The sequence below is a fragment of the Panicum hallii genome, chromosome 7 (assembly GCF_002211085.1).
Source record: "Panicum hallii strain FIL2 chromosome 7, PHallii_v3.1, whole genome shotgun sequence".
Taxonomy (NCBI): domain Eukaryota; kingdom Viridiplantae; phylum Streptophyta; class Magnoliopsida; order Poales; family Poaceae; genus Panicum; species Panicum hallii.
The window spans coordinates 34,122,414-34,134,652 of NC_038048.1; the positions used below are offsets into that span (position 1 = coordinate 34,122,414).

The following is a 12,239-nucleotide window of genomic DNA, read 5'->3' on the forward strand; positions in this document are numbered from 1 at the left end:
AATGTTTTTCTCCGGCGTTGACATCATGGTTCATGGAACAGCTACGCAGATGCTGGCCATGTAGATTCTGTTGCAATAACGTAGAGAAGATGGCACTCAACACCGGGACCTAGAAGGCGAGAACAAGAACAGGCACCCAGATTTCATCTGCTGATCTGTTCATCCCCTGACCATCTCTCTCTCGCCATCTCCGGCATTCCCCGGCATGACAAGCATGGAATCGTTTCATGTGGAGCGGCGAGCGAGGAGCAGTTGACTTGCCGAGACTTGATCCGCGAAAAGCCATGCTTGGTTCCAACGACACTCGTTTTGGTCAGAGCCTCAGAGAGTCGTCCTCCCGGCTATAAGAAGGCGTGTTGGTGCACACCGTACCACTCACACCAGCGCGTCCACCTTTACCTGTCTGCCATCGTCTCCTCCCTCGGTCTCACCCAGCAACCAGATTGCCATGTTCCCGGTGCCGGCGCTGCTCGCCTTCCTCGTCGCGGCGGTGGGCGCCCAGCCGATGGACCCTGGCCAGCCGGGCAACCCCCTCCTGTCGGACCCGAACGTGATCCCCGTCTACATGAGCCCCGGCTCGCCCCCCACCTACGTGAGCTGCTACAACAACACCCAGCAGGGCCAGCAAGGGGCGGAGCCCATGTGCTCCGTCCTGGCGCGCCGGTGCCCCAGCGGCTGCCGGGACACCTGCTACGTCCACTGCCCGTCCTGCAAGCTCGTCTGCCGTAAGCCTCTGACCGCATTCTTCCCGGCATATTAAGATTTAATTTTGATCGGTTTTTGTGTGTGTGTTCCGTGCTAAACGCTCGCGTATGATCGAGAGCAGTGTGCGAGCTGACCGGCACGGAGTGCTACGACCCGCGCTTCGTCGGCGGCGACGGCAACAAGTTCCTGTTCCACGGCCGCCGGGACGCCGACTTCTGCCTGGTCTCCGACGCCAACCTGCACATCAACGCGCACTTCATCGGCAAGCGCAGCGCCCAGGCCGCGCGGGACTTCACGTGGGTGCAGGCGCTGGGCATCCGATTCGGCGGCCACCGCCTGTACCTCGGCGTCCGGCGGACGGCCGCCTGGGAAGCCGCCGTGGACCGCCTCGCCATCACCTTCGACGGCGCGCCCGTGCCGCTGGACGCCGCGGCCGGCGCCAGCTGGAGCCCCGCCGCGGCGCCCGCGCTGTCCATCTTCCGCACGGGCGCCGCCAACGGCGTGGTGGTGCGCCTGGACGGGCGGTTCCGGATCGTGGCCAACGCGGTGCCCGTCACCGAGGAGGACTCGCGGGTGCACGGGTACGGCCTGTCCCCCGAGGACGGCAGCCTCGCGCACCTCAACGTGGCGTTCAAGTTCTACGCCATCAGCGCCGACGTGCACGGCGTGCTGGGCCAGACCTACCGGCCGGATTACGTGAGCGCCGGGGTGGACGTCGGCGCCAGGGTCCCCGTCATGGGCGGCGCCCGCAGGTACCAGGTGTCCGACATCTTCGCCACGGACTGCGAGGTGGGGCGGTTCGCCGGCGACGACGAGGGGCTCGCCGCCGCCGGGCCCATGGACATCATCGAGGAGCCGACCACCGCGCTCTGCGGCAGCGGGAAGGGCGGCGCCGGCCTGGTCTGCAAGAAGTGAGGCCGGCGGCGAGCGAGTTCCCCGTGACGAAAGGGAGGCACCTGCTGGTTTAGTGTTTTTTTTGGGTTCGTGTGTCTAATTGCGTACGTGCGTGCTGACATGGCTGCTGCAGCTACGAAGAGGTAGTGGTTCTTGTGCGGCGACCGAATAAAGACGTGGTGTGACGTGTCTTGTGTTCGTCAGTCGTGACCGTGGGCAACGCTGGAAAAGTGGGCTGTTGCTCCGGTATCGGAAGTGCTGTAGTGCTGCTAGGATAGGATCCGCATGGTGAAAATTCCTGCCGGTCGAGTCCTGGCTGCTTTTGTTCTTTAATTCAAATATAATAAAGTCCTCTAAACAATCTTTTTCGCAGGGAGAAAAATTCTCAACAAATTATGATTGCTGGCAATTACTGTGATCTTGTAGCATGCATGTGTTCTGCCTTTGATCGCTGGATAAGCATTTGGTTTAGCTTATCTGATCCGTGCCTAATCGCACAGTAGACTGGTGCCTGCAAGTCCGGACTCTGCGATTCCTTCCTGTGCCTGCAAGGCAGAACACAATGCACCTGCAGCCTTGCTCACGTTCTCCCTCTGGTCCCTAAGATCTAGCCAAACAAATTCCTTGCGTGGCCCGGTACCAAGCAACACTAGCTCGCGGCTAGCAGCATAACGAACGCCCTCCGCGGAGGAACAGGCGATCGATCGAGCAGCGCGATGGCGGGAGAGTCACCGGTGCCCGACGCGCGCCGGCGACCGGAGCCGGTTCCGTCACCACCACGCGAAACAAGAAAAAGACGGAGCCGCCGTCGCCGCCGACGCCTCGTCCGCAGCCTCGTTCTGCTGCTCGGCCTCCTCGCCTTCCTCCTCTACCTGCGGAGGCGCCGGCGGCGCACCGTACGGTGCCGGGGGAGCAGCCGGCGGCGCGGGCGCGACGTCGTGGTCGTCGTCCAAGACCAAGAGTAAGCGGGCGCGGGCCACAGCCATCGTGCCATGCCAAGGCCGCGCGCGCTGGGACAGCATGCAGTTCCTGAATTCTGACCTCCTGAGGCGGCGCTCCGTGCGTCGATCTCCCGTTCTCCGCGGCGCGCTTCACCGTGTACTGTGTGCCTGTAGCATCCGAGTAGCATCGTCGTCGTCTGTTGACTTCATAGGCCAAGGGCTTTTGCTTACTTGCTTAACCGATTACCTCTTTGTTTACTAGGCATTGGAAAGTGCTCTCAGAGTTCTCGTGCTCTGCGGTGCGGCGAACTATCACCGTACCTCAACGGAGACGGAGGGGAAGTTAATGGCAGTTGCCATCACTGCTAGATTACGGTTCAAAGAGAGAGAAAATTAGATAAGATGGCAGTCATATGCAAGGGCGGATCTAGTATATGGGTAGAGGGGCTCAAGCCCCCTCCCGGCTGGAGCTCTGTGGAGAGAAGGGTGGGATGAGAGGGAGGTGCAAGAGGAAAAGTAGGGAAGCCTAAAAGAATAGGAAGAAAAATAGTGGTGAGCTGTAGAGACCAATAACGTAAGATAGTGTTCAGTTGAGAAGCGAAGTGGAACGGAGCGGCTCCGTTCTAGATTCTAGGAACGGAGCCGCTCTATTCCGTGTTTGGTAAACTGGAACGGAGCGGTTCTATTTTTTTGTTTGGTTGCAGAGTGAACTGGAACAGAGCGGCTTCATCCTGTGTTTGGTTGAGGAGTCAAGTGAACTAGAAAATAATCACATTCTCATGTCTTAGCTAAATAATCAATCAAAAAATACTAATAACATCATAACATATAATCTAAAGATCCATCATAACATAACATATAGAATAGACCACAAGTCATCACGATATGCATATAATCCAAAGTGCCTTGTTCATGGATACAATTAAAAGCATGACATACAAGTTCATGTCACCCAAAATAAAGTCTTGCTATCATTTGCTAATTAGCAAGCCTACATATTAGCATTAATGAACTCAATAACCATAGAGAGCTTGTACAATAATGGCGCATCCACAAAGCCATATGCAACATTAGGATGGTTCAACAAATAAGAATAGTACTTAGCCTTTTGCTTAAGCTCAAAATCAGGAAGGCTATCCACAGCTTGAAACAAATCCGGTGGCAAAGCTTTCTTTGATGCTGCATCTCGTATGGCACTAGCTAGAATTTGAGTACCATGATCAAAGGCTTGAACTAGAGGATCAGCTCCATTTTCATCCTTCTTAGCTCTCTTGGAGGGCCTATTACCTGGAGCCGCCGTGTCATCTTTATCAATAGTAGAACTAGATGGTGTCCCAACATTCATCTCATTCTTTTATGTATCATCTTCAACATCTACAGCAAGAAGTTCACTTGAGGTCTTCACAAATTTCCCTGTTGCAACACTATCACCAAAGATTGTAGCTAGATTGCCATAGTATGGAAGAGGTTTGTTTATGTACTCATCATCTCCCTTGTTTCTCTCCTTTCCGCTCTCATCCTATCATTGGACAAGGTAATTAGTACCTACAGGACAACAATAATGACAAAAGAAAATATACAAGTACAATAAAGTTATTACCTTAAAATGACTTGTGTACATCTTATGATCATAACGGATGATAAAGATCTCTTCATCCCAAATAGCACCACTCTTGCTCCTAAGTTGATTGATCCTAATGTACTTTTTCTTCAATGTTTTCAAGTAGTTGGAAATCTATTCATGTGTTCTATTGATCTTAAAATATTCATTCAAAGCCTTAGCACAAGCATTGAGATGAACTCTGTTGAAACCACTTGATGTTTTGGAACCATCAGCTACAAGATTAGCAAGAAAAGTTTGCACAAAAGTGGACTGACTTGCTGTCCAAACAGTGCCACCTTTTACCTCTCCCTCCATTGTATCAAGCTTTAAATTGAAAGAAAAGTAAACTAAATTTCAGCAATATAAATAGTACAAAGTAAATCTGATTTCATCATTAAATGAAACAACAGATACATAGGTTCATAGAAAAAAATACATTGGTTCATAGAAACAAAACATACATAGTCTCATACAAATAAAAGAGTACATAGGTTCATGCAAACAAATAAAAAGATACATAACTCATGAAGTATTCGAATAATATTGCTGACGGTCTGTCCACATGGCATTGGCAAGTGCTTGCCTAAAATTAACCATGAAGGCATATTCCATTGCTTCTCCATATGTTGATGTTTGATGGGTAATACTAGGGAGGTCATCATTTTCAGATATAATCAAATCATCACCGCCATCTTCTATGACCCAATTATGAATAATGCAAGCAGCAACAACAACTTCTACTTGGGTAGGGAAGGGAAAAAATGGTATTGCATCATCAAGAATTTTGAATCGCCTCTTCAAAGAACCAAATGCACGCTCTATTGTAACCTTGAGAGATGAGTGCCTAAAATTGAACAATTCCTTCTCATTTTATACGGGGTTGCTGCCCCACTCGTTCAAGTGGTACCTCACACCACGATAAGGAGGCAGAAAACCCGGTTTGGCTCCATATCCGGCATCAACTAGATAGAACTTGCCTATCATATAAGGATATGTATGTAAGGTACTGTAAGATCGAGATGGCGGACTAGAGGGGGGGTGAATAGTCCTTTCTAAAACTAATTGCGCCGGCTAACCGAAACTTATGCGGAATTGAAACTATTCGCTTAGCCAAGACTTCACCCCTCTAACTATGACTCTGAGGCACTTCCAAAAAGATCCGACACAAAGCAAATGGAGTGCCAAGCTAATAAGAGCTCCCCTAACAATTCTAATGCCAAGCCACACAAGTCTAAGCACTAGTACTTCACAAACAAGGGGAGCTCCTACACAATTCTAATGGGCAATAGCACTAAGCCAAACCTAAGCTCACTAGATGCTCAAGGACAAGGATACACAATACAAACTCAAGAGCTCAACTTGCTTAGCTACACAATCTAAGCAACAGCAACTAATTAAACTACACAAGCTAACTAGTCACACTATGATCTCTACTTCTAGCTACACAAGCAAGAAGATGATTAGCAAGCTACACAAACTAACTAAACACTAGAGAGCAACTACACAAGCACAAGATATATATGAATGTAAATACAAGACTTGTGATTTGGAGAATGCAAACCACCGAGAAGAGTAGACAAGATTGACACGGTGATTTTTATCCCGAGGTTCACTTGGTTGCCACCAAGCTAATCCCCGTTGAGACAAGCTCCAAGGTTGCCGCCGATCCTCTTGCTAGTGGTGACTCTCAAGTCACACTCTCCCACGTGGAGTGCTCACACCGAGCTCTAGCACATGATCCGGACGAACCACTTGTTGCTCTTCACGTCTCGCTCAACTAGAGTTGCTCTTCGCGGCTCCCGCGGGGTGAGCACAATACCCCTCACAATCTCTTCTCCGGAGCACCACACAATCTTCTTGCGGGCTTCAACGGAGCCTCTTCCCATCAAGCCGTCTAGGAGGTGGCAACCTCCAAGAGTAACAAGCACACCGGCTTGCAACACGATCACCTAGTGCCACTCGATGCAATCTCTCAAAGCAATCGCACTAGAATCGCCCTCTCACTCAATCGGATGATCACTATCAAGTTAGAGTGAGTAGAGGGCTCTCAAGCACTCTCACACATGGACACCAAGTCCCCAAGGTGCTCAGCACACTCAAATGGCCGGCCACACCCTCTATTTATAGAGGGAGGCCCCAAACTAGCCGTTACACTCAAATCCTGTGAAAATAGAGATTTCGCGGACTGTCCGCCTCACAGAAACCGGACCGTCCGCCATTCAAAACCAACGGCTAGAACTGCAATTATTATGTGTCAGAGTCGACCGTTAAAGCCCCGGGCGGACTGTCCGCGCCCCTGGGGCGGACTGTCCGCGGTTCAAAACTTCGAACCAACCGATTTGCAAACGTCTCTGACTAAATCTGGAAGTGACCGGCGGACTGTCCGCTCCCCATGGGCGGACTGTCCGCAGTTCAAAAAGTGAGCACACACAGAAACCGTAGTGTTTCTGTCCTAGAATTTTCAGTAGGAGGCGGACCGTCTGCCCCCAAGGACCGGATGGCCCGCAGTTCATTTTGGACACCCAAGATAGAACTACCAAGATTCTGCGCCCGTTTCAGCTTTTAAGGGCGGACCGTCCGCCCCCATGGACCGGACGGTCCGCAGTTCATTTTGGACCACCAACAGAAAAAAAAAACGGCTCTATTAGAGCTCATCCGGGATAACGGCGGACCGTCCGCCCCCCATGGGCGGACCATCCGTAGGTCTATTTCCAGCAGAAGTGTACCTCGGTAAAACGGCCATAACTCTTAGCTCCGATGTCCAAATTAGGTGATCTTGGACTCTATGGAAAGCTAATTCAGAGGGCTACACAATCCAACTGAATACTTGGTCCAAAACATAATGGATCAAAGCAGTATTCCACTTCAAGAGACAACCTAATTTCTGGAGAAAACCGAAAAATCTTTCCTGCTTCCCAAAGTTGATCAACATCAACTCCAACTCTTTCTCCTTTGCAAATGTGCCAACACCACCACGTGAACAACACCATGTGCATGTGTGTTAGCGTTTCACAATCATTTTCAAAAGATTTTCACTTGATCTCACCACGCCACTCGATCCTAGCAACATCGCAATGTTAGATCGCTCAAGTGGCACTAGATGACCGATATGCAAACAAGTTTGCCCCTCTTGATAGTACGGCCATCTATCCTAAATCCGGTCATGCACTTCTCTACACAACCTTTGACCGGTGAAATGAAATGCCCTACAAGTCATACCTTTGCCTTGCGCATTTCATTTCATTTTCCCAAATGTTGATGCCACACAAGCACCAAATTCCATCAAGCCTTTTGATCATCTTCATAAGTCAACACTTGGCTTGATCTTTCTTGAATGATATGATCCACTCCATATCATCACATGACCTCTTTGGTCTATCGATCTTGACCTTGCTCGCTCTTCATCGTTGCCTCGGTCCATCGGCGCCAAATCTTGCCCAAGCTTCACCGCCTCGCGGTCCCTCGCTTCAAAGCCTTGACTTGCCCTTCTCCATTGCAACCGGTCCATCAAGCCAAGCCTTGTCTTGATCTTCTCCATTTTGGTCACATAACTCCATGTTATGTCTCATATGCAATGAGCTTCTCGATCACACTATATGAGCATAGCATCAATACTTAGCCATTTCTCCTCCATGGCATATGTTGCTCATACTAGTGTCTTTGTGTGGACTAATCTCCTGTGTATCTCAACATAAACACTTATTAGTCCACCTAAGTTGTCACTCAATTACCAAAACCAAACAAGGGCCTTTCAGGTACACTAGTCATTATATACAGTGGGTTAGTGTAAATGAGCTACTCAAATTTTATTGTACCTTCGGGAACACGAAGACCATTTGGGCGTTCTAAAGCATCTCGTAAAATTGAGGCGTCATGGGCCGTTCCCTCCCAACCAGCTATAACAAATGTGAACCGTAGATCAAAGTATACAGCCGCCATTACATTTTGCGTAGTGTAACTCTTCCTACCACGAAATGCAGCCTCCATTTCCTTAGGAACAGACGCTCGAATATGTGTGCCATCAATAGCTCCAATACAATCCTATTTTAGCATTACAATGAGAATGTGTAAGGCCTCAAAAGTGTACCTAGAATCAATAAAATTTGTGCAAACAAACCAACCACTACCTTAAAATAAGGATCCCATCGTGGGTTCCCTTGAATTTTAGATGGCGTCGCCGATGATGGTGGCTTAATGAAGTCGTTGCGTAGCTCTCCAATTGCATGAAGCACTTTATTGAAGTACCGACTAACGGTTTCTCCGGACCTACCAAAATTAGTAGCAACTACCCTATTCCTAACATTGTGGCCAATTGTGTGCAAAAACATAACAACTTGCTGCTCAACACACATGTGTGTAGTGTCTTCTAATAAACCTCTATCCCTAAAAAGTTTACAAAAGTGAAAGAACGATGCTCTATTAAGCCTAAGCATATTGACACAAGTAACATCATTCTTCCAAATTTTATCATTAAGGTACTCAAACCTCCTCCTATCCCTCTCATCAATTGGAGCATATCTAATTTGTTCCACGGGTGTATGACCGTGGCGTTTTCTTTTTCTACTTTTAATAACCATTGCCATCATCGAAAGCAACACATGAGCAGCAGCTATAAAGACAATAAGCTGATCGTCCTCATCCATCTATATATTATTAGACAACAAAGAAAAAATTACCAATCCACAACACATGAAGATAATATAATCCATTGTTAATGTAGAGGTATGTTTCGTGTTAGAAGTATACCTTAGCTGCAGTCGTTCCTGACTGAATTAGTACACCTTAGCTGCAGTTGTTTCGTGTTAGAAGTATCCAATCTGATTTCCCTATTCAAAATAAAAGACATGAATTAGTTGCTAATCAATAAAGACTTAAAATGAGGGAGAAGGAGGCCATGGCGTAGGGAGGAGGAGGAGGCCGGCCATGGTGTAAGAATGAGGGAGATGGAGGAGGCCATGGCGTAGGGGAGGAGGAGGAGGAGGCCAGGCTGGGCGCAAGGAGGCGGCGCAAGGGAGGAGGAGGCGGCGCAGGGGAGGAGGAGGCGGCCATGGCGCAGGGGAGGAGGAGGCGGCCATGGCGCGGGGGAGGAGGAGGCGGCGGCGCGGGGGAGGAGGCGGCGCTGGCGCATGGCGCGGGGGAGGAGGAGGCGGCGCGGGGGAGGAGGAGGCCATGGCGGGGGAGGAGGAGGCGCTGCAGGGAGGAGGAGGCGGCGCAGGGGAGGAGGCGGCCATGGAGCAAGGGAGGAGGAGGCGGTGCAGGGAGGAGGACGAGGTCACATCTGGGCGCCATGGGAGCATGGGAGGGAGAACGAACCTGGACGGGAGAGCGAGGCGAGGCAGGAGCGAGTGCAGAGCGGAGCGGCTCCGTCCGCCCGATTTTCTGGAGCGGTCTCGTCGGTATCTGAGGAGAATATTCTTCGTCGGGAGCCGCTTCGCTCCACGACTCTGGCAACCAAACATCTGCAAAAGTAGGATGGAACGGCTCCGTTCCACTTCGCTCCTCAACCAAACACTATCTAAGATTTTTGGTAGGGGATGTTTCTTTTTGCTTGGGGAAGAGGGTCACCTGTAGATTCTCATTACTCAATCATCATCTCGTAGTAATTGGAGTGAGTAGTCCAACTCCAAACATATCGCCCCATTAGCTTGATTCATCATTAAGTAGATTTGCAAAAATGGGTATGGATGAGAGTAATGAGGGTGGGTAATAGATGATGATAATTTTGATTTGGCATGGACATGCATATTTTCTTCATTTCAGTTTATAGATTATTTTGGCAAATATAGATATATAATTTTTTTATCCACCTAAATATAAGTTATTTTTAGATGCATAATAAAAACTATATATGTAGATTTACTAAAACGGCTTACAATTTAACGGACGAAGTTATAGAAGCAGCCTACCAACAAACGGGTGTCATATAGCAAGAAAAAAAAATCAGAATATAAAACTGACTGGGGCAGGGTCCACCGTGCTGTCATCGCCACCTGCGAGGACACACGGCATAACCCATTGCAAAATTTACAAATTTTCTTCGCGCACACAATGACAAGATCAAGGGTATCAAGGGCCCGATCGAGACGCTACAACTCATCGTTCCATGAACCGGCGGCGGCGGCGTGGGCGCCCTGCTGCCGGCACGCGCTGTTGGCGGCCAGGCTCTCCAGCCAGAGCTCGTCGCGGACGACGGAGTCCGCGTCGTCGTTGCGGTGCCACGCCCAGTGCGCCGTGGTCGCGTTCACCACCCTCAGCCGCCCGTGCCCGAAGCTCGCCTCCCTCGTCACCGACAACGCCGCCAGCTTGTGGTTCTTCTCAAAGCTACAGACCAACCAGGACGGCAAAATGAACAAAAAATCGCAGCTTACATATGGAAAAATCGCGGCATATCAACTGGCCTTACTCACTCGAATGCAAGGCCTTCTCTGTTGCCGCCGTCGCCTATGGTGATGTACACGGGTCCGCACGGGTTCGCCTCGTTGTTGTACACCCTCATCTGCAACAACAATGCCGATCGGGAGGAGGTGTCACCGGACGACGGCCAGGAAACTCATCTGCACGAACTGATGACCGATCGACCGACGGATCAATGGAGGGGGAGAGACTCACGAAGCGCTCGTAGGCATGGACGTGGCCGGCGAAGACGACGTCGACGCGGGCCTCAAAGAGCAGCCGCTCCATGGCCCCCCTCATGGCCTCGCCCTCCCCTGGTGCGCGGCGTTGGTGTTGTACCAGGGCGCGTGCAGCAGCGCCACGAGCCAGGGCGTGGCGCGCCGGTCCACGCCGGCGAGGTCCCGCGCCAGCCACCGGTACTGGTCCGAGCCGGCGTCGAAGGGGGCGTACGAGCCCAGCATCACGACGTGCACGGCGCCGGCGGCGGCGTCGAAGGAGTAGTAGAGGTTGGACGGCGACCCGCTCTCCTCGTGCGGCGCCGGCCACCGCGCGCCGTACGCGGCGAACGGGGGCGGCGCGCCCGGGACCGGCGGCAGCGGCGCTGCCTCCACCTCGTGGTTGCCCTGCGTGACCATCCACGGCCGCCGGCTCGAGTGCCGCTGCACAAACCGCCCGAACGAGTCCCACAGCGGCTGCTGCGTGTCGGCGTACGCCAGGTCGCCCGGCACCAGCAGCATGTCGTAGTCCGTCTTGCCGACGTGCGCCAGCGTCGACGCCGTCCATTCGGTCTGGCCCAGGTCGCCTGCAGCGTGTTCCAAGCCGTCCGATCAGAGGTCAGCGCTCCGGTCAATACTGCATCCGCTCTTCCGTTCCGTACCTACGAGGGCGAGCTCGATGGGCAGCGCGGCCGGCGGCGTCCTGAGGCTGAACTCTTTCCCGGCCATGCCGCACCGGTAGTAGTACACCGCGCCGGGCTCCAGGGGTCCGATCTTGACGTGGTGGATCTTGCCGGAGGAGTAGAGGAAGTAGCGGTACGAGGTGTGGTCGCCGGTCGCCGACGCCGTGTAGTTCCGGGAGGCCCTGCCGTACTCCACCACGGACTGGGTGCGCTTGTCGTCGGTGACCCACGACACCCTCATGTGCTTCGCCCCGACGGCCGATACGTGGACCTACTAGCACGGACACCGGCCATTGTCATCAGGCACTCGAAACTTGCAATTGGCGTTTGCTTGCGTGCCTAGTCGTGTGGTACCTGCTGAGGATGGGCGGCGGGCTCCGCGTGCTCCGTGAGGATGATCCGCCCGGGCGGAGGCCGGACATACTCTTCCGCCACCGCCGCGGCCAACAACGCGGTGACCACGAGAGCTCGGGCTGCCAGGAGAACGCAGCGCGTCGTGCCCATCTTCTCCACCAACGGGCAAGCGGCGGCGCTACCTGAGACGTTGATGGCTGAGCGTGTCGTGCGTGGACCATATAGGCATGTAGAGTGGGGGGTGGCGGTGGAACTGGGCGCTCTGGGCTCGATGGTGGCGTCAAGGAATGGGAATGGCATGACGCGACGCGCGGCCGGCCTGTGCTGTCGTGCAGGCTTTCGCTTCAAGCGTCGGGGGCGCAGGGTGGTGCGGCGTTAAAGGGAGCTCTCCACCGCATCCCTTCGCTTGGGGTGGACGCGTTCCGCGACCGGTCGTCCATGTCGCAGCTCG

The 12,239-nt window shown here is 52.2% G+C and overlaps 2 protein-coding genes and 2 pseudogenes across 2 annotated transcripts; 1 reads left to right on the top strand and 3 right to left on the bottom strand.

Moving 5' to 3' along the window:
• Positions 1–8: 8 nt before the first annotated feature.
• Positions 9–1,981, top strand: LOC112900331. Its single transcript, XM_025969150.1, has 2 exons — positions 9–725; positions 827–1,981. Exons 1-2 carry the CDS (start codon positions 449–451, stop codon positions 1,618–1,620), a joined length of 1,071 nt encoding a protein of 356 aa, XP_025824935.1. The 5' UTR covers positions 9–448; the 3' UTR covers positions 1,621–1,981.
• A 1,454-nt stretch (positions 1,982–3,435) lies between these two features.
• On the bottom strand, positions 3,436–4,954 carry LOC112901382 (annotated as a pseudogene).
• A 59-nt stretch (positions 4,955–5,013) lies between these two features.
• On the bottom strand, positions 5,014–8,726 carry LOC112900682. The gene is made up of 3 exons (XM_025969513.1): positions 8,271–8,726; positions 7,959–8,184; positions 5,014–5,120 (listed from the first exon to the last, which is right to left on the bottom strand). The coding sequence occupies exons 1-3, from the start codon at positions 8,724–8,726 to the stop codon at positions 5,014–5,016; spliced, it is 789 nt and encodes a 262-aa protein (XP_025825298.1).
• A 1,325-nt stretch (positions 8,727–10,051) lies between these two features.
• On the bottom strand, positions 10,052–11,963 carry LOC112901098 (annotated as a pseudogene).
• Between the last annotated feature and the right edge of the window lie 276 nt (positions 11,964–12,239).

Excerpts from the sequence above, each read along its gene's own strand:
- LOC112900331 (XM_025969150.1), top strand. The coding sequence starts at position 449 with ATGTTCCCGGTGCCGGCGCTGCTCGCCTTCCTCGTCGCGGCGGTGGGC. Across the intron at positions 726-826 it reads GTCCTGCAAGCTCGTCTGCC|TGTGCGAGCTGACCGGCACG; the intron begins GTAAGCCTCTGA and ends GATCGAGAGCAG.
- LOC112900682 (XM_025969513.1), bottom strand. The coding sequence starts at position 8,726 with ATGGCAATGGTTATTAAAAGTAGAAAAAGAAAACGCCACGGTCATACA. Across the intron at positions 8,185-8,270 it reads GATGGGATCCTTATTTTAAG|GATTGTATTGGAGCTATTGA; the intron begins GTAGTGGTTGGT and ends ATGCTAAAATAG. Across the intron at positions 5,121-7,958 it reads TGGTCTTCGTGTTCCCGAAG|GCAAGTTCTATCTAGTTGAT; the intron begins GTACAATAAAAT and ends CTTATATGATAG.